This window comes from Rana temporaria, chromosome 6 (assembly GCF_905171775.1).
Source record: "Rana temporaria chromosome 6, aRanTem1.1, whole genome shotgun sequence".
Taxonomy (NCBI): Eukaryota; Metazoa; Chordata; class Amphibia; order Anura; family Ranidae; genus Rana; species Rana temporaria.
In genome coordinates, this window is record NC_053494.1 from 135,301,476 (window position 1) to 135,322,677 (window position 21,202).

The window sequence follows — 21,202 nt, forward strand, 5'->3', positions numbered from 1 at the left end:
CAGTGGGGGGTTGGGGGTGAGATCTGGAGCATGTTACACAGTACACCCTAAATATGTGAAAAGGTGAACTTTGACTATTAAACACATACGATGTGTGAACTAGGAATTGGAATAAGGAAAATGTAGACATTGCTGACTGGACAGGAGGATCAAGAAGTTACAGCTGTCTTATAACTTTGATATTAAGACATGATGACCTGTTCATATGCAGTGGGTTGAAATGGGTTCACCTGAGCTTAAAACGGTATTAAAGCAAGGGAAATTTCTGCTTTAAGGACTCGTCCCCCGCTCCTCTTGCACAATTGGAATTTTTGAGGTGCTTCCCACGTCCATTCCGAGTGACACGGTGCTCGGAACGGAAGTTCTCTTACCCTCCCTCCCCCTGCAGTCTTCTGGGACACTGACAGGTCCTAGGAGACTGCATCCATCAATCACGAAGCGCAAAGCGACTCACGCATGTGCAGTGGAAACCTGGCTGTGACGCCGCTAACTGTCACAGCTGGGTGCCCAAAGGGAAGATGTCGGGGACCGAAGACAGCAGGTGAGACCGACTGGGGTGAGCAAAAAGAGGCATCAGCTTATGCAAGTCTTGCTCACTACTACAGCTCCAACTTTTCAAGTAGTCCCTCTGCTTTGCACTCTGTTTGATGCTCTGGGATGGCGGATTAGCAAGCCCAGACTGCAATCTACCAGTCACCTGTCTGTGATCTACTGGTAGATCATGATCTAGAGGTTGCTGACCCCCGCATTAGTGTGATGGTCAGTGGGAACAATGATATTTGGTACAATAAGCATAGACTGTTACACAAACCAATAATAGAGTAGAACCGTATGTTAGGTACATAGGGAATAGAATGATGTCAACACTGCAACAGGGAAACTGAATTAGTCTGAATTAAAATGCAACAGTGTAAAACACTAAAATCGGGAACAATGCTCCTTACACTTGTGGTCATTGGGAAGAATCACCCCTTTTATAGATAGCTAAAAAGATAAGTGGTGTTAATGGGGACTTATCGGAGAGGCAGAAATTGCTCATTGCTCAAGGAACCCCTACCAACCTCTAGAGCAGGGGCGTCAAACTGGTGGCCCTCCAGCTGTTGCAAAACTACAAGTCCCATGAGGCATTGCAAGGCTAACAGTTACAAGCATGCCTCTCACAGGCAGAGGCATGATGGGACTTGTAGTTTCGGAACATCTGGAGGGCCGCCAGTTTGACACCCCTGCTCTAGAGGAACCCTTGTTGAGAAACCCTGCATTGGAGTCCTGGAAGGTCATCTTGTTGCCTATTGCCCATACCCACTGTGCATTACCATTTGTAGGTATGTCCCATTTATAGCTAGATAATTAATAGTATGACAATCTTTGTACGGGGTTCTGAAGCATACAGTTTGGTAGAGATATTTAGAAATATTTTTTGGTGCAACTGTGCATGGTAACCAATCGGCTTCTAGATTTTAGGCCCATTTCAGATGGAGCAGATTCGTCCAAGTGGAATCCGCCTGCTCTGTGGGGGATCTCTCCGCTGATCCCTGCTGAGCAGGAGGATGATAGGGTCATGTCCTCTCCACTATGCAGAGCAAACAGACACAGCCCGCTCTCCTTTATGGGGCGGTCAGATTAAAATGGACTGCATGTCCGATTGTCATCTGATCTGCTGGATAGATGGTGAACATATCCGCATACGTCCATTTTTAGCTGATTTTATCAGATCGGATGCCCAGCGGGTGTATACGGACTGTCCGCTGACACCCGCTGCCCCATAGAGAATGAGTGGTCTGATTGGGTCTGCCTGAAAAACTGACAGGCGGACCCAATCAGTCCGCTGGTGTGAAGGGGACCTTATTGTCAAAGCCTAATTGAACAAGCTGAAGTTAGAAGCTGATTGCTTACTATGCACATCTGCCCCCAATTCTGTGTGCTCCAGTTTTAGTAAATCCACCCTATTGATTGTTGTCTTGGAAAATATCAACTAGTGAACTGCAAACTCTATCCAAGGAACTTGGCAGCCGTGCCAACATTGAATTTCAGCTTAATTGACCGAATAAAAGTCAGGTGTATATGATATAGTGCAGCCAGATTACCTGGCTTTATTACAGTGCTTAAAGGGGAGTTCCACCCACAATTTCACTTTTTAAATATAAATACCCCTGTAATACACAAGCTTAATGTATTCTAGTAAAGTTAGTCTGTAAACTAAGGTCCGTTTTGTTAGGTTGTTACAGCATTTAAATAGTTTATAATCTAGAAATAGACCGCGGCCATCTTAAGTGTGGGCATCATGAAGCCAGACTGTATGACTTCCTGGATTTCAGCTTTGCATATCTCGCACATGCTCAGTGCACAAGCAATGTAATAGGTTTCAGTCAGGTTTGCAAGGACTACTGGGAAACATGATGCCTATCCCAGAAACCCTTGCAAATAGCCTAGGCAAATAAGGAGGAGGAAGTAATGAAGGACTACAAAATAAAGGTATTTACAAGCAACAAATTAAATAAAAATTGTCCATTCTGAACACTGAGATTAGAGCATGCAGCACAGACAAACATAACAAAATGGGTGGAACTCCACTTTAAGCAAGAGACCACAGCCTCTTGTTATGATTACTTGCTGTACAGCCTCGCTCTCATGTTATAGCATATGGGGTTGAAGTTGCATAGAAGAATTGGATCTTGTGTGAGTTCATGCTTCTCAAGCTGTTTATGCATAAACTTATAACCTAGTGAGCAAATGACCATGTTTTATAGAAAATAACAGAAATCAATGTGCTTTAGCCGCTTTGGATCAGGTGGGGAAGCATAGCAATCAATTTATTCTTTTGTGCTGAATCCAGGCTCCCCGCAGCCCCCAGGTGAGTCAGTGTGCGTCTTGAGCGGCACAGATAATACGAGAGCTGATGCTGCCTCCTCATGGTGCGCATGACTCAGACGTTTTCAGCAGGAGCCAAAAATAGCCTTTTCTTCTGCTCTGATGACGGCTGAAGTGGCTACAGCATTCGTGAGCATATTATGCTTCTCTTGTATTGTCAGCTCCTCTAAAAGGGCTTTAATAGCTTTTGTAGAACTGAAGTACTTCAGTTTCCCTAGCCTCCCATCTTTCTGCCATTCTTTTATCACTTTATTAAACTAGTGTTTCAGAATACCTAAAGACATTCGGCTGCCTACAGTCAAATCCTCTGTCCATTACTTGTCCTAGTGTTCATTAATTATTTGATACAAAAAATGTAGTTCCTTCTTAAAACATGTAGAGAATAACCAAATGCAGCACAGAAGTTGTATCTTTATCTTGCCTTCATTTCTCTAATGCAAGCTGCATGTTGTATCTTATCCAGTGGTTACTATCAAACTTTGGTGTTGGGTCCAAGGTAAAGGTTCCATTTCAGAACCATCCACCCCTCCCCTTCGTCGACAATTTTGAATAACATTGAGTTGAATGCAGGTTGAGATAGAGAGTTTATTACCTTATCTTAAAAGAGAAATACAGAAATTAAAGCAGAACTTCCCCCTAAAAGGGAAGTTTCACTTTAACACCTCCTTCCCCCCTGCTCCCCCACTTTTGGAGGATTTTTCTTTTTGGAGTGGCGGGCGCCAAGTTTTAGCAGTTATCTGCTCTTACTTCCGCTCCGACCGCCTAGGCGTTTGGAGCAGAAGTTTTCCCTTCTCGAGTATGGTCCATCCTGCGGGACAGTACTGAAAGCGCAAAGTGACTCATGCGCATTGGAATGCTAGCTGTGAAGCTGCAATGAGTCATAGCTGGCTTACCTTGGTAAACATGCCAGCACTGGGGACCTGAAGACCAGCAAAGAACCATCCCAGATGAGGACGGTGCTGGATCCTTGGACAGGTGTCCTTGAGTGTCCTTTTTTCAAAAGTCAGCAGCTACAGTATTTGCTTTAAGCAATTTTTGGTAGATACAGGAGAGTTATCTGATTTCCTGAACACCTACTATTAGGTCCTACTTTTTCTGTTGGGATTTCTGTTTTATAGTATTAAAGGTTTTACTGGAGGATTCTGAGCAGCACAATATTTCATCTGGGTAGGGGTGAGCAGAATCAGGAGCTTCTTGATAGTTTTTACCACTACATTCCTAAAGACATATATTGGGGTTAATTTACTAAAGGCAAATAGACTGTTAATTTTGCAAGGGAATTTTTCCCAGAGCTTAGTGACTGAGGTGACTTTCATCAGCCAATCAAGTGCAATCAAGTGTTTTTTCTTTTCCTTGCATGCAATTGAGAACTCTTTGCAAAGTGAAATTTCATCACACTCACTAAGCTTTGGGAAAAATTCACTTGCAAAGTGAACAGACCCAGCCGCCCCCCCCCCCCTCTCCAATGCACCCCTGCTAGACATCACAGACAGGGTAGTGACTTTACTTTTCGCTATGTGGTGATCAACCTGCCCCTAAAGCCCTGTACACACGATCAGTTTGTCCGATGAAAATGGACCGATGGACTGTTTTCATCGGACAAACCGATCGTGTGTGGGCCCCATCGGTTTGATTTCCATCTGTGAAAAAAAAAAGAACATGCTCAGAATCAAGTCGACGCATGCTTGGAAGCATTGAACTTCATTTTTTTTCGGCTTGTCGTAATGTTGTACGTCACCGCGTTTGGACACGATCGGATTTTTGACTGATGGTGTGTAGGCAAGACTGATGAAAGCTTCATCGGATATCCAATGAAAAAATGCATCGGATTAGATTCCATCAGATATCCGATCGTGTGTACGAGGCTTTAGTCTGTGATTGGACAGTAAAGGGCGTCTTTACTCATGCAAGCATGTTCGAGTTTCAAACTGACTGAAAAGTAATAAAGTTCTGGCTTGTTGCTGCCCCTCTGTCTATGACTCTGAGGGTTTCTGCACAGAAGATTATAGGAAGCTGCTATTAGGACAGTCTTAGGTTTTTCACTACCATATTGAATTGAATTCAACTCTCTAAAACTGTGAGCAGACCCCATTAGGCATATGCAGCTCAGCGTGCATTCCCAGGAAACTTTGGCTGTGCCGGAATGGCTGACTCTTGTGGGATGATGTCATTCCCCCAATAAGGAGGCTAAAACCCGCCACCCAAAAGTGTCTGTAGAAAATATGACAGCAGCTGGCAAGGGATGTTACCACAACATCACTGAAAGGTGGAGGCGAGTATTTTATTTTGGGGGTATAGTTCTTCTTTAAGCATTGATCGTCAGTCACAGCTTGATAGAAGGCTAAATGGTTGGAACTAAGCAAAGGCAGAGGACTGTCCACTGCTGACACCTATCAAGTTCCTAATATAATTTTGAGCATAATTATCCTGCTTTATTAGAATTGGTACTAGTTTCCATGAAATTGATCTTCTTGCACCTTTTGTGCCTCAATTCCCAAAAAGCTGGCCTGGTGATGATAGTATATTAAATAAGCTTTAAAACATTAGTAGATGTGACTGCAGAATATTTGCTTCTAATGCCCCATACACACGTGCGGGATTTCCCGTCGAAATCCAGAGGGGAAAGCCGAGACCCGGCTCGGTCAGTCTTTCCCCCTACACACGAGAGGTTTTCCCGACAGGAAAACTGCAATGGAGCTTTGGTCGGGAATCTCGGCCGTGTGTATGCTCCATCGCAGTTTTTCCCATAGGACAACGGCCAAAAAACGCTGGGCAAAAGTCAGCCGACTTTCCCGCTGGGAAAAAAGAGCTGGTTCTCTTTTTTTTTTTTTTTTTGTCCGGCGGTTTTTGGGCAGTTTTCCCATCGGGAAAACCGTCCGTGTGTACGAGGCTTAAGGCTCAGTTAATACCATAGCACGGAGTGGCTCACAGTAGGGGTTCGGTACATCCCTGTTCACTGTTTTAGGTCCGATTTCAGTCTGAATTTTTGGCTGAATTCGGACCTGAAATGGACCATAAGACACACAGGACACCCATGAATTTGCACCAGAGCTGCTCCAGAGATATGGATACTGGTTCCATAGAGAGCTGGTCACAATCTCCTGACATGCCAATTGGATGTGGATAAACCTGCATCCAATTCGAAGTAGTGTGATCCCAGCCTATAATAAGCCTATAATAAGCATTTACTACTAAAATACTATTTACGCTGTTTTTTGTCTGTTCTTTAGGCTGAGTGGAGGGAGGAAGTAAAGAAACATTTTGAAAAGATTAAAAGTGAGGGGACCTGCATCCACCGTCTGGATGAGGAACTGATCCGCAGACGGAGAGAAGAGTTACGGTAAGATCTCCTACATAAAGTTTATGGGGGTTATCTTTCTAGAAAACGTGTATAATATGTCAGTGAAAATGATGGTTGCTATGGGTAACTGAGCTTTGCAAGTAAAGCTGGATGTACACTGCTAGATTTTCAAATGAACATTCATATAAACATTTTGTATGAAAATTTGTATGAAAGTTCATTAGACGGCTTGACAAAATTACTTCAAAATTTCATGTGTTTTTAGCATTCAACTTAGGAACAAATGGACTTGCCAAACAAAAACTACATACAATGTTAAAAATGTGTTTCTTCAAGAGAGATTTTCCATTTTGCTCCTTTAAAATTTCTTGTCACTATGGTGAAAAACTGTCGATTTGACCCAACGATTAGAAAATCAAACTATTGCTCCTAGAATGAAAAATTGCAAACAAGATTCTACTAGTATAAAGCCAGCTTAACTCTTGAGATGCTTTTTTTTTTTTTTTTTTTTTAAGGCTCATTTACACTAATGTGCTGCTTTGCATTGCTAAGAAGTTCAGCAATTGAACAAGGCCCTTCAAAAATGCAGCATAAAACTCTCTCCATTATTGGCCCTTCTGAGCATAGGTATAGGTTCTTACCTACCATGGTACAAGACAATAATAATCGGGGGTCTCAAAACTTTCTAAGCAAAGGGCCAGTTTACTGACAATCAGACTTTAGGAGGGCTGGACTGAGGCCAGTGGTAGTATAAAATGCCTTAGACTTGGTGGTCAATGGCGTTAAAATAATTACATAAAGCCTGTAAGCAGTATGAGGCATTGGAAATGGGGAAAGAATAAGCTTCATTGTTGGTGTCAGTGGGACGAATAGTGCCCCATCATTGGTATTAATGGGAGGAATAGTGCCCCATCATTGATATTAGTGGGAGGAATATTGCCCCATCATTCTAGTGGGAAGAATAATTCCCATCATTGGTGTCAGTGGGTGGAATAGTACCCCATCGGTGGTGTCAGTGGAAGAAATGGGGCCCATTTTTGGTATCAGTGGAAGAAATGGTGCCCCATCGCTGGTATTAATGGGAGGACTAGTTCCCCATCATTGGTATTAGTGGGAGGAATAGTGCCCCATCATTTTGTATTAGTGGGAGGAATAATTCCCATCATTGGTGTCAGTGGGAGGAATAGTGCCCCATCATTTGTATTAGTGGGAGGAATAATTACCATCATTGGTGTCAGTGGGCAGAATAGTGCCCCATCTGTGGTGTCGGTGGAAAAAATGGGGCCCATTTCATTTTTGGTGTCAGTGGGAGGAATAGTGCCCAATCTATAGTGTCAGTAGAAGTAATAGTGCCCCATCTATGGTGTCAGTGAGAGGAATAGTGCCCCATTTTTGGTGTCCGTGGGAGGAATAGTGCTCTTAGGGCCAGATAAAGGCAAGCAAAAGGCCACATCCGGTCCGTGGGTCACAGTTTGGAGACCACTAGGCTAGATTATCGATCACTAGCTAATGGAGGCAAACCTTACGATCCAACATTTCTGATGTCAACAATATGATCAGTGCCCTACCCCAGTTTGAAAAAATGTTGTCTTACAGGAATAACTCGCATAAAAGGTTCCATTTCCGTTGGGATACATGGTGATGATGCCTTATGCCCTGTACACACGATAGGAATTTCCTATGGGCTAAAATCTGATGAAATTTTCTGTCAGAATTCCATTCAAACTGTCTTCCATCAATCTTGCATACACACTGTCAGACTAAATTCCAACCATCCTAAACGCGGTGGCGTAAAACACTACCACGAGCCGAGAAAAATTAAGTTCAATGCTTCCGAGCATGTGTCGACTTGATTCTGAGCATGCTTGGTTTTTTTTCTCTGTTGGAGTTTCACACAGACGATTGGAATTTCCCATAGGATTTTTTTCCATCAGAAAAAAATAAAACATGTGCTATTTCCAAACTCCGACAGAAAAAAATCCTATGGGGCCCACACGCGATAGGAATTTCTGATGAAAAAAATCCATCAGACTTTTTTCATCATAAATTCCTATCGTGTGTACGGGGCATTAGAGGTCATCAATACCCATAATTCATTTTTTGATTTCTCTTTGTTAATGTTCTTGTAATTCTGTATCTTATCTTCAACAAAGACTAATTGAGAATAAAAAGCAGCATAGTGTGTCTGAAAATACATAACAGTATGTTATAAAGAGTGTTTTCAAACTTCTCTGAGAAGACTGTTAACTTGATCTTTTGTTCATATAATTACAGTAACTTTTGTTGGAAGACCTGTGGTCTTAATCAGTTAGTGCAATGAGCAAAAGCCATGTGTAAAGTGAAGTAACCCATAATGAACAATCAGAATTTAATACTGATGAGTGATAAGAAAAGATTGTTCCTTACTGGTTGCCCATTAGCTCAGCCTGTTAATGTTAAAGAAACATAAACACTTTTGAGATTGGGAGACTTACTGCAATTTCTAACAATCAATGTTCGCAGTAAAAGTTAGTTCTGTGGCTTAAATTTATATTTAATAATTCATTTATTTACAATAGACATGCACTGGATATTCGTGAACACTATGAACGCAAGCTGGAGAGAGCCAATAACCTATACATGGAGCTCAGTGCTATCATGCTGCAGTTGGAAGTCCGAGAAAAGGAGCTAATCAGGTACTTGAATTAGGGTGGTTTTGTTTTGACTCAAATCACAAACATTTTTATGAAAAATTTGTATTTCCCCAATAGTCCTTTATATATCCGTGTTAAAAATCGTGCTGCCCTCTGAGATGTCCGTTAAAGGGGTTGTAAAGGTAGTTTTTTATTTTCTAAATAGGTTCCTTTAAGCTAGTGCATTGTTGGGTCAATTACCTTTTTCCTTCGATTTCTCTTCTAAATGTTTTTTTTCTTTGTCTGAATTTCTCACTTCCTGTTTCTTCTCAGTAAGCTTGTCCCCATCACCCGAGCCGTTCTGGCTGGGGGTTAGTCAGCGTGCTCACCCTCTCCCTTGGGACTACATCCCTGCGGGATGCCAGATAGGCTTCCATGAAGAGATGAGTTTTCGTCTGAAAGTGGATAAAGTAGGAGAAAATCAGACAGATTGGGGTAGAGCATTCCAGAGGATGGGAGAGGCTTTGGAGAAGTCCTGAAGGCGAGCATTGGATGAGGTGACAAGGGAGTTTGAAAGACTTACCTGAAAACAAATCCCTCCAGTGGAGCACTGTCACGGCTTCCATCTTTACCCAGTCTTTTTTTTGGGTTCTGGGTTTTGCAGCCCTTTGACTGGCTGAGCCGTGATTACGTCACTCCCGTGCAGACGCCGTCTGTTGAGAGTGCAGTGCACATGTGCCAGTGACATCACCGGCGCTGCTAAAGTAAATATAATATTTACTGTACCTAAAGGTATGCCTTATTTATAGGCTTACCTGTAGGTATAAATCATTAAACGACCTTTAAAAAAAGTGACAAAGACTTTTCTGGCAAGATCAATGTATATTTCTGTACTTGCTGAATACTTAAAGCAGAGTTCCACCCAAAACTTTTCTCACCCCTCCAGTGCCACAATTGGCACCTTCCGGGGAGGCGGTCGATAGGATACTTGTCTTTGACAGGTATCCTTTCCCACTTCCAGAAGCCTCAGCCGCGGCTGTTGGTGTCACTATTGACTTAATTGATTTATTTATTTTTATTGGCTATTGACATCCTCCCCTGCCCACTGGGCCTTCAGGAGAGCGGAGCGGGCCTCGCACATGTGCAGTAGGGTTCCCGGCGTGAAGCTAATAGGCTACACTGCCGAGTACCCTTACCCGCAATGGCAGCGGCAGCACCCGACAGCTGATGGAAACATCAGCTGCGGTGTCAACAATCGCTGGAATTCAGGACAGGCAAGTGTCCTATTATTAAAAGCCAGCAGCTGCAGTATGTGTAGCTGCTGGTTTTTAATTATTTTTATTTTTTTGGGGCGGACCTCGGCTTTTAGGTGGAATTCTAGTCGAAATATAATTTTTCTGTTTTGGAAGGAGTGAAGATAGTTTGAACCTTTGTCAGATTAGTTTTTTTTACTTTATTCTGTTTCCGTAGAACCTCATACTGCTTTTTGTTGTCACTATTGTTTAAAAAAAATAAGGTTTGGATAGAGGTCTGCTTTCATAGCATAATCATTTATTGAATGGTGGCATCCATCATATTCAAGAATATATATTGGCAAAAGTTAGTAGAAGTATGATGATTTTCATGTTGCAGCAATCATACCTGTACACTTCAGTTTACTGTATGATGAAGCCAATTTGATTAATATAGATTTTATAACACAACTTTGCATTATTTTCTAGGCGTGAACAGGTTGTAGAGAAAAAATACCCTGGAACTTATAAGCGCCACCCTGTCCGCCCGATAGTTCATCCAAATACTGTTGAGAAATTGATCAAAAAGAAAGGGGTACCTTCTAAATCTACATCTCACACTAGACGGTATGTAGCTGTTAAGATTTATAATCCTCCATGTTTTTACTTAAAAGCCAAGTACAGTCTAAATAAATAAATATATAATATACACACGTGTATATGCTTCTTATTTTGGGGAATCTACACCCAATTTTCCAGCTCTGAGACCATGGTTTGGTTGTTATAAGAAAGCTTTGAACTACAGAGCATAGTGCTGGAATCTTAATTTTCTTAATAATAGATACTTAAAGATGGAGGAGGGATCATGGGGGATCTTATTACTAAAGTTCCTAAAACTAAAAATCTGAAACCAGAGGGCGTTTGAACTGAATAGCATCCTTGAAAAATAAGTTCCAATTGGGGGTTGGTTTACCCTATCAGATAATAACCCTGAATTCATTGTTTATCAGGCCTGACTTACTGAAATCAGATGGCATATCTAGTGTGGAGGCAAATGTACCCAGTTCATCTCCCATATCTGGAAGTCCAAAGATATCATCAGGTGGGAAGAGCCGATATCGAAGCAAACCACGTCATCGGCGAGCGAACAGCAAGGGCAGTCATGGTGACTTCATGGGCATTTCAAAAAACCAGGACTCTCCTTCCCTTTCTCAAGCTGCTCGTCATCTTTCTCCTGCATCTCCCCCATTTACTCCACCAAGTCCCCGCCATGATCCAGTCCAGCCTGCGTTATCTCGACATCAAACCCTCAATATGCATGGGCAGAATATTGCCAACTGTGCCAACAACCTGCGGTACTTTGGCCCTGCAGCTGCACTAAGAAGTCCTCTGAGTTGTCATGCTCAGAGGTGTATGTCTGGCTCTAGCCCTGACCTTCTCTCCAGCACCCTGGAAGCTGACAGCCGCTTACAAACAGAAAACTGGGAGCCCTGTCAGCAAGACTCTTATGACTCTTGCCTGAACTGTGCTGAAGCCTCTTCTCAGCCCAACCCAAACCCAGAATCCTGGGAAAATTCTAGAAGTGAAAATCCAGAGCTACGGAACTCAGAGAGAAACCCACCAGATTCACCAAGGCACAATATTATGCAAGAAGGAACTCAGATGAGTGGGCTAGATCAGCTTCCTATTATCAGGGCAGCAGTCGGAGTGAGTTCTTTAACCATCCCAACACCACCTGCTCTCCCACGAAGGATACGCACTCTTAGAAAGGTAATTGCAGTCTATTTTTGTTTATATAATTATAACAATGGTAATTTTAGTCTTATATCTAATGTATATTTTATCTGATAAAAGTATTGGGCATGTGGGCTATACTTTTTTAGTAAATATATGTCTTAATGCAGGGGTGTTCAGGGGGCCCAAGACAACTATGAATGTAGCCCAACACAAAATCGTATACTTAATAATTTTGATTTTATTTTGTTTTTATACATTTTTTGTAAAAATGCATTTACACTTAGTGATTAAGTGTAAATGCGGCCTAAGATAAATTTGACAGTGTCTCTTTACTGGACTTTTATACATTTATAAAATATAAAAAAAAATACACTCTTCACAATTACATCTTATTCATGTCATCAGTTCTTGTTGGCATCTATATTTTTTTTAGCAACTACAGTATTTTTAAGGATTTAGCACACAAAGGGCAAAATTAGAACCAAAATATCTGATGAGCACCTTGAGAATACATTGAGAATTGCTACTACATCCAACCAACCAGATTTCGATGCGCTAGTTTGTCAATAACTGTCAAATATCACTCGTTTTATGTTGCCCTCTTTTATTTTTATAATAAGTATTTTACAAAAATACGGGAAAAACTGCGATGGAGCATACACACGGCCAGGATTCCCGACCAAAGCTCCATCGCAGTTTTCCTGTCGGGAAAACTGGCCGTGTGTAGGGGGAAAGACTGAACGAGCAGGTTCTCGGCTTTCCACGTGGGATTTCCGACGGGAACTTTTACCGTCGGAAATCCTGCACGTGTGTACGGGGCATACGATTCTGTTAATTCATTATCAATTGCATGCAATATACTTTCCTAAACTAATAAAGACAAAGGTGAGCTAAAATAGTAACCAATAATGTAATAACATAGTCAGGTACATGAAACAATTCGAATAAGAACCCTGCACAAGCAAACTTAAAAGCCTCGTACACACGATCAGTCCATCCGATGAGAACGGTCTGAAGGACCGTTTCATGGGTTAACCGATGAAGCTGACTGATGGTTCGTCGTGCCTACACACCATCGGTTAAAAAAACGAGTCAGAACGCGGTGACGTAAAACACAACGACGTGCTGAAATAAACAAAGTTCAATGCTTCCAAACATGCGTCGACTTGATTCTGAGCATGCGTGGATTTTTAACTGATGGTTGTGCCTACTAACGATCGGTTTTGACCTATCGGTTAGGAATCCATAGGTTAAATTTAAAACAAGTTGGCTTTTTTTTTTTTTAACCGATGGATAAATAACCTATGGGGCCCACACACAATCTGTTTTAACCAATGAAAACGGTCCATCAGACCGTTGTCCTCTGGTTAACCTATCGTGTGTACGAGGCCAAAGAGGGGGGGGGGGACTGCAGCTTCAATGAATAGAAACAAAGAAATGCAAAATTAATGTAATTTCATAGTTGCCAATATTACTGTTTTGACATATAATAAAGCCCCCTTCTTGCTGTCTGTTATTGGGGAAATTGTCCTTTTCTTCCTTTCCAAGTCACACCCTATGACACCCTGACACATGGGGTTTCACAGGCAAAAGAGGTGAGGGGAAATCAGCCAACTAGGAACACACACATCAGTGAACAACCATCAAAGGTTATAACCCTCTTCTAACAGAGAATACTGTATAAATTAACATTTGGGCTATAAACCAGTTATAGAAATGTACTGTAACTGTAGAATACCTGTGAGGCCGCGTACACACGATCAGTCCATCCAATGAGAACGGTCCGAAGGACCGTTGTTAACCGATGAAGCTGACTGATGGTCTGATGTGCCTAAACACCATAGGTTAAATAACCGATCGTGTCGGAACGCGGTGACGTAAAACACAACGACGTGCTGAAAAAAATGAAGTTCAATGCTTCCAAGCATGCGTCGACTTGATTCTGAGCATACGCAGGTTTTCAACCGATGCTTTTGCATACCAACGATCGGTTTTGACCTATCGGTTAGGCGTCCATCGGTTTAATTTTAAAACAAGTTCTAATTTTTTTGACCGAATGTTAACTGACCAATGGGGCCCACACACGATCGGTTTGGACCGATGAAAACGGACCTTCAGTCTGTTTTCATCGGTTTTGACCGATCGTGTGTACGCGGCCTTAAAGTTGTTTTCCACTTTTAAGGAGAAAATGAAAAAGCTAGCAATGAGTGTTCTGACTTGGAACTCGTGACATTTGTTTAGTCCAGATGTTGTACAAAGCATATCTTACACACCAGAATGATTTTTGCTACTCTTTCAGCATTGACCAGAGCTATACCATGCTAAAAAAAACAAAGCAATTTCAAACTCTCTAACATGTTTGAAGGTTTTTTTTTTTATTATTTTCTATATAAACTGCTGATCATTTCAAATTGGGAGATCCTAGCTGCATCTTGGATCTCTGAAACATTTACTTGTATGTCTGTTTCACAGAATGGAGACGAATCATCTGAGGAAGAGGAGGGTGAGGTAGACAGTGAAGTTGAGTTTCCCCGAAGACAACGACCACCTCGGGGCATGAAAAGCTGCCAGTCCTACTCTACTTTCAGTTCAGAAAATTTCTCTGTGTCTGATGGAGAAGAGGGAAACACCAGTGATCATTCCAACAGCCCAGATGACTTGGTCAACAGCCGCAAGGAGCCTTTGGGGGACAAGTTGGAAGACTTTCTATCTCAGACACCAGAAATCCCTATTGAGATCTCAACACAGTCAGATGGGTTATCCGACAAGGAGTGTGCAGTGAGAAGAGTGAAGACTCAAATGTCCTTGGGCAAACTTTGTGCTGAGGAGCACAGTTATGAGGTAAGGAACTGAGATGAATGAAATGATTTGTTTCTGAAACCACATTGGCATTTTCTAAAGCACTTTTGACTTCAGATCAAAACGTTTTTAAGAAACTGATGATTTTAACCGCTTGCAGACCAGCTGCCACAGTTATACTACGGCAGGTTGTCTCCGCTGGGTGAACCTTCGTAGCTGTACATCGGTAGCTTTAAGCGGGCTAGCAGGCGCGCACCCACTGCATCGCGGAGGTGCCGATGGTCGTGATGACCGCCGTCCGCGAGCGATCTCCGTGCACGAGAGGCAGAGCAGGGACGTGTGTGTGAGTAAACACACACATCCCTGTTCTGTGAGCTGAGGAAATGCAGATCGTGAGTTCCTAATAGCTAGGAGCCACGATCTGTAATTTCCCCTAGTAAGTTCCATCCCCCTTCAGTTAGAACACACATTAGGGAACACAATTAACCCTTTGATCGCTCCCTAGTGTTAACCACTTGGCAACCAATTCTTCTGGGGCTGAAGTGGTTAAAGAAAAGGACTAATACTTGCCTGTCCCGTGCTGTGGTTCCATTTGCAGGCCCCTACATCACTGCTATGTCCTTAAAGCAAATAGAACCACAGAGCCCAGCTGGAAACCAGGCATCTGAAACATGTGGAAGTGTGTTGGATGCAGATGTTTTTCAGGCAGCTTAGTTCTTCAAGACAATGAAAACTGATGGTACGGTAGGGTAAGTATTGGCCCTTTTTTTACAGGCATCCATTTTTTAACCACTTCAGCTCTGGAAAATTTTACTCCCTTCATGACCAGAGCATTTTTTGCTATTCAGCACTGCGTTACTTTAACTGGTAATTGTGCGGCCATGCAACGCTGTACTCAAATTAAGTTCTTATAATTTTCTTACACAAATTGAGCTTTATTTTGTTTGGTATTTGATCACCACTGGGCTTCTTATTTTTTACACTATAAATGAATAAATATATATAATGAAAACATTTAAAAAAAAATTTAATTTCTTCAAAAATATGTATTCTGCTACATGTCTTACAATAAGTGTATTAGTTTATGTGAAAGTTATAGCATTTACAAATGATGGTATACAGTATATCCTGGAATTTATAGTGGGATTGTGATAGTGCAGCGGACTATCTGACACTAACTGACACTGGGGAGGAGCTGACTAACTTCCACTGACATCACCAATGACACTAATACAGTGATAAGTATTAATATACATTGTCACTGTACTAATGACACTGGCTAGGAAGGGGTTAACATTTAGGGGCAATCAAAGGGTTAACTGTGCGCTTAACAATGTTTTAGTGATTTGCTGGTAAAAACAGCACATCACCTCTGACAGAAGAGAGCTCTGTGTTGGTAAACAACACAGAGCTCTCTTCTGCCATTCACTCAGCCAATCAGTGGCTGCCGGCCATAAATCATTGGCTGGGACCCACTGATTGACATGTGCTGCAGTGAATGGCAGAATAGCTGAGGCAGCGTGTGTGCGCCCCCTACCCATATGTAGCAGATCATGTACGTAATCCAGCGCATGGTTGCTCTCTGCCGCATTATATCTGTGGCAGGCGTTGGCCAAATGTACCAACAGAGCCACTTTAAGAAAGCAGGGTGTTGCCTAGAGGCAACAGAAGTAAAGAGGTGTTTTTTCCCTGTATAGTTATCACCAACAGATTTTTCTTTATCAGTAGAAATACACTATCTCCTATTCACTTATTTACACAGTGACAAGATTATAAGGCCAAGTTTGAATCAATTAAACAAGAAAAGGTAAAAGAGGTGGTCCTAGCAGAGGGCATTGCCTTGGGTGGCAAGAATTGTGTGCCTACAGGATCTAATGATGGTAATTTGGCCTTGAAAGGTTATGTTGATGACTAAAGGGGTTAGAAATTTCCGATCCTAGTTTAGTTGTCAGCTTCTGCTAATTCAATAATTGAAGCAGGTGCCATCCATGTAAGAAGCCTTCTAGACATGTACCTTCTAATAGATGTACATGTAGTGTACGAGAGCAGTCTCTAGTGGGTCTCTAATGTTCTTGATGTAATAGTCATTAGCCCTCAGGCCCTGCGGGAACATAGTCACATAGTTAGTCAGGTTGAAAAAAGACACAAGTCCATCCATTTCAACCATAAAAATTAAATAAGTAAAATAAAAAATATCGTACAATCCCATATACCCAATTCTATACCCATAGTTGATCCAGAGGAAGGCAAAAAAAAAAAACAGCAGAGCATGCTCCAATTTGCTACAGCAGGGGAAAAAATTCCTTCCTGATCCCCTGAGAGGCAATCGGATTTTCCCTGGATCAACTTTACCTATAAATGTCAGTACTCAGTTATATTATGTACATTTAGGAAAGTATCCAGACCTTTCTTAAAGCAATCTACTGAGCTGGCCAGAACCACCTCTGGAGGGAGTCTGTTCCACATTTTCACAGCTCTTACAGTAAAGAAACCTTTCCGTATTCGGAGATGAAATCTTTGTTCCTCTAGACGTACAGAGTGCCCCCTTGTCTTTTGTGTTGACCGTAAAGTGAATAACTCAACACCAAGTTCACTATATGGACCCCTTATATATTTGTACATGTTGATCATATCCCCCCTAATTCTCCTCTTCTCAAGAGAGGATAAATGTAGTTCCTCAAATCTTTCCTCACAGCTGAGCTCCTCCATGCCTCTTATCAGTTTGGTTGCCCTTCTCTGCACTTTCTCCAGTTCCCCAATATCCTTTTTGAGAACTGGGGCCCAAAACTGAACTGCATATTCCAGATGAGGTCTTACTAATGATTTGAACAGGTGAGCCTGGAGGAAGTCCACCCCTCCTTAAAGGCACAGGGGCGCACTGGACACCCAGCATATAGCACCATGGCAGCAAAGGTGTCCAGTACGCCCCCTCACCAAAATTTCAACAGTACAAACAAATGGCCACTGCACTCACCTATAACTGGCCTTTGCAGCAAGGAACACATGGAAGGGTAACGCATGTAAAACAAAACCAAACCAAAGAATTTACCGGCTCAACTTACCAACCAGCCTGCTGACTAACCAAATTGTCCTGTCTACACATTTGCAAATACATGCGTAAGCTACAGAACCTCGTCAAGGCACCCCCGTATTTTTTGTAGCCCTAACTCTAAGTTTTAAGAGCCTCCACAGTAGAAGCACATGAATTGTAATGTATAGACAGAGGGCAGGTGAGCCTGGAGGGAGCCCACCCCTCCTTAAAGGCACAGGGGCGCAATGGACACCCAGCAAAGCTCATCATCCCTTCTGATTGGAGAGCCCTAGCTCTAACCTAATTGCGCTTGTCAGGTTGCTGCTTCCATAGAAAGACCAGCGGTGCTTCTCTGGAGCATGCTACTTGGGGGCCAGGCTTTTCTACTTTGGATATGGCTACTTTACAAGAAAGCTAATTGTAATACTTTTTTTTTACATTACATTTTGTTTTGATGCACATTGAATGTATATAGTCATTTAAAAGAAAAGTAGTACTAGACTTTGAACATCTAGCCATTCTCAAACCAAGCCAAAGTTTATGCCATGACTTTTCTCACCTAACGTGAAATATTACAAAAGTATTAATTAGTATTTTTTCCTGTTTACAGAACCCAGGCAATTTTGAGTCTGACTGTGATTCATCAGATGGAGAGTGTTCTGATGCCACTGTACGAACCAACAACCCCATCAACTCCTCTACCTGGTGAAAAAGTATTAAGTCTGCCATTAGGACTATTCACTTGGCCATATGTTTCCTACATCTAGTCCTGAACTGTTAGAGCAAAGAAGACCCTCTACATCCTTTTGCCCTTCCAACCTAATACCTTTCCACCACTAGGTGAGGGGCAGCAAACTGTTGTAAAGCAATATTTTGTTGGTCCTCCATTCCCACCCTCTTTTAGAATTAGGAAAAACTGAAGTCTGCAATAACGGGGGCCCAAAGACTTATGGAGGAGCCCTCCTCTAAATGAACAAGCTTCCTAAAGGGAGCATAACCATGAATGGCAGGGATAAATATTTAAGCAAAATGTTCAAGGTACTGTAAAATTCCATATTTATTTTTATTTTGTGTGTGTTTGGACCCTTTTTATTGTAAGATAGACTAATAGGTGAAAAGTATATTAGCACTAAATGAACGGATCACTGGAAAAAAAAGCATTGCAATGACTCCTGATGGACCTGCAGAGATGCCTAAAGGTTTTGCTGCTGTTTTTTAGGGACCAAATATTGACTTTATTTTTTCCAGTTTTATTTTGTCTTGAAGATTTGCCCTCTCAATATGAAGTCAGAGGGAGATGCAGAGGCTTAAGAACAAAGCTTTGAAAACAGTATCATTGAAAATAACCTTGTGGACAAATTGGTCACTTCTGTTAGTATTGCTGCATGATCGTCTAAACAGTAACGTGCTAGCAGGCAAGAAAAATGAAGACAAAGACTGGCAATTATCGTTTTTGCATTTTCTTACCAAGTAGAGTTGTTTTTCAACAAACTGTTGGTTAAGAAGTGGACCTTGTCTTCTACAAATCCTTACCTTTTCAGTCACTGTTAGCAATGACTTACAGGACATTTTTTGCCCATCCAAGTGAAACCCGGACCAGCAGAAGTGCAGCCATCTTTAAGCTGTAATGGGTGTATGTTTTGGGCAAGCTTTTGAAGACTTTGAAGACACCAGCACTTGGAAAACTCCTGTGATGTCTAGTTATTATTTTTTGTTTCTCCTGAATATAGATCAGACATCAAGGGGCTGAGAGGTCACCTACCATCCCACTCAGGAGAGATCCCAGCCATATTGTCCATTGCCTCATGACGGTGACCTTTCCCCTCTCTCCATACACACAGGTCCGCTTCCCATAGAGATAATGTCATTATCATTTCATCTTTCATAATTGCCTAAAAGCACATGAAGTGAATTTACAGGATTGTTGGGAATCAAGCATGCCTATATTATTTAAGGTTAGTGAAGCATTGAAGAACAGTCAGAATTCATCAGGTATGTGCTGAGGAGGTGATCTGACTAATATCCCATGATGCACTTCCAACCATCAAGACCCCACACAGACTGGACACCTCATGGCCTCAGGAAGTGTCAGTGTTTTAACAACCTAGGAAAACTGAAAGGAAGCAATCAAATACATATTGCAACCCAAAAGTATATATTTTTTGGCTTACCGTTCCCATCTTTTAACATAATGTTGACTGGACATTTTTATTTCCCTTCAGAAATATGATCCAATTACCCCATGTGAGCTACTGCACTTCACTTACGTTACAGGGAACAGAGTTTCTTATTGGCTAATGCAAACATATTTATGTTTAAAGCCTTCTAAAAACTCATTCATGTTGTGTTCTGAGAAGATCGTATTTATGTCAAGAGTTCTGCATGTCACACCTTGTCAACAAGAATCTACTTTATTGTGACATAACTCCAAAGTTATTTAGCCAATCAGAATTCGACATAGGAAGTGGATCATTCTTCCATTTGATCGTATTATGTTTTTTTCTTATTATTATTATTTTGTATTTGTATATATTCAGCCATATTTTTTACTATGGCAGGTAATTTATTTCCCTGAAAACCTCAGGACCCAGACTCAGGTGACTTGTGATTTAAAGAGGAGACCTTTTGCCTGCAGGCAGTCATTTTGTAGACTGGACTAACATTTATGTGAATGCAGACGATCGGTTCACCAGTGACATAACTAAGTCACCTATCACAGAAAATGGTGCAATCCACAAAATGGCTACCTTGATGAAGTGTCAGTGACGTGTCCACTTTAAATTCAGAGCACAGTTTTCTTCCAGTGTAAACCACAAGCTCAAGCACCTGAATCTGGCACATGTTTATTACTACAAATTTGTTTACACATTTCTGTGAATTTAACCCATCTGCTGCCAGAGGAAACATCACAAGCAAAGTAGAAGATTTAATGCAATTCTCTAAGATCATGGGCAAAATATCGTACAAATAAGGCAAAATGAAGAATAGTGATTGCTTACAAAGTGCAATAATCTATAGCTACCAATCAGATTTCAGTTAACTGATGTTCAAATGGTGAAAGAGGATTACTTACTGGTTGCTGTGGATTACTGCTTTCTACACATTATTTCTTTGCCTTTATAAATACACCCAGATATATATTTGCAGGTGCTATGTGACCTTGGGATTCAAAACATAATCAATTCAATTGTTGATCTGTCAGAACTTCAACCAAACAGAATAAGGTGCTTACCGCAAAAATAACTCTAGACAACCAACATTTGTAGTAGAATTAATCTGAAAACATCAAATGATTAATTCTACAGCATTCACCAACAACAAGACAGATAGTAAATAGTGTTCTGTACAGTCTATACCAGTGTTTTTCAACCTTTTTCCATTCAGGGCACCCTTAGGAATTATTTTTAGTCTCGAGACACCCCAGTCTAGGGCTTATTGACATTACTACGTGTCAGGGAGCACAAGCAAAATGGCGCACATTCCCAACACAAGGACAAACACGCTGCTGTTTAGCAGACAAGCAGGGGTGCCATTCATTTTGTATGGTACCCCCAGGCATTGGCAAGTACGGTGCATTTTTGGTGCTGCACTATTTAAAAAAAGGGGTTGGGGACTTCTTTCC

The 21,202-nt window shown here is 41.6% G+C and overlaps 1 protein-coding gene across 2 annotated transcripts in view; it reads left to right on the plus strand.

Annotated features, from left to right (window-relative positions):
- The window catches only part of MAP3K13 (mitogen-activated protein kinase kinase kinase 13), a 204,369-nt gene extending 184,114 nt beyond the window's left edge, over positions 1-20,255 (plus strand). For both annotated transcript variants that reach the window (XM_040357405.1, XM_040357404.1), the window contains exons 8-13: positions 6,099-6,208; positions 8,728-8,844; positions 10,503-10,640; positions 11,024-11,783; positions 14,223-14,591; positions 18,191-20,255. In XM_040357405.1, the coding sequence (XP_040213339.1) occupies positions 6,099-6,208; positions 8,728-8,844; positions 10,503-10,640; positions 11,024-11,783; positions 14,223-14,591; positions 18,191-18,289 (1,593 nt within the window). In that variant the 3' untranslated portion in view covers positions 18,290-20,255. The remainder of the gene's footprint in view (positions 1-6,098; positions 6,209-8,727; positions 8,845-10,502; positions 10,641-11,023; positions 11,784-14,222; positions 14,592-18,190) is intronic.
- The last annotated feature ends 947 nt before the right edge of the window (positions 20,256-21,202 follow it).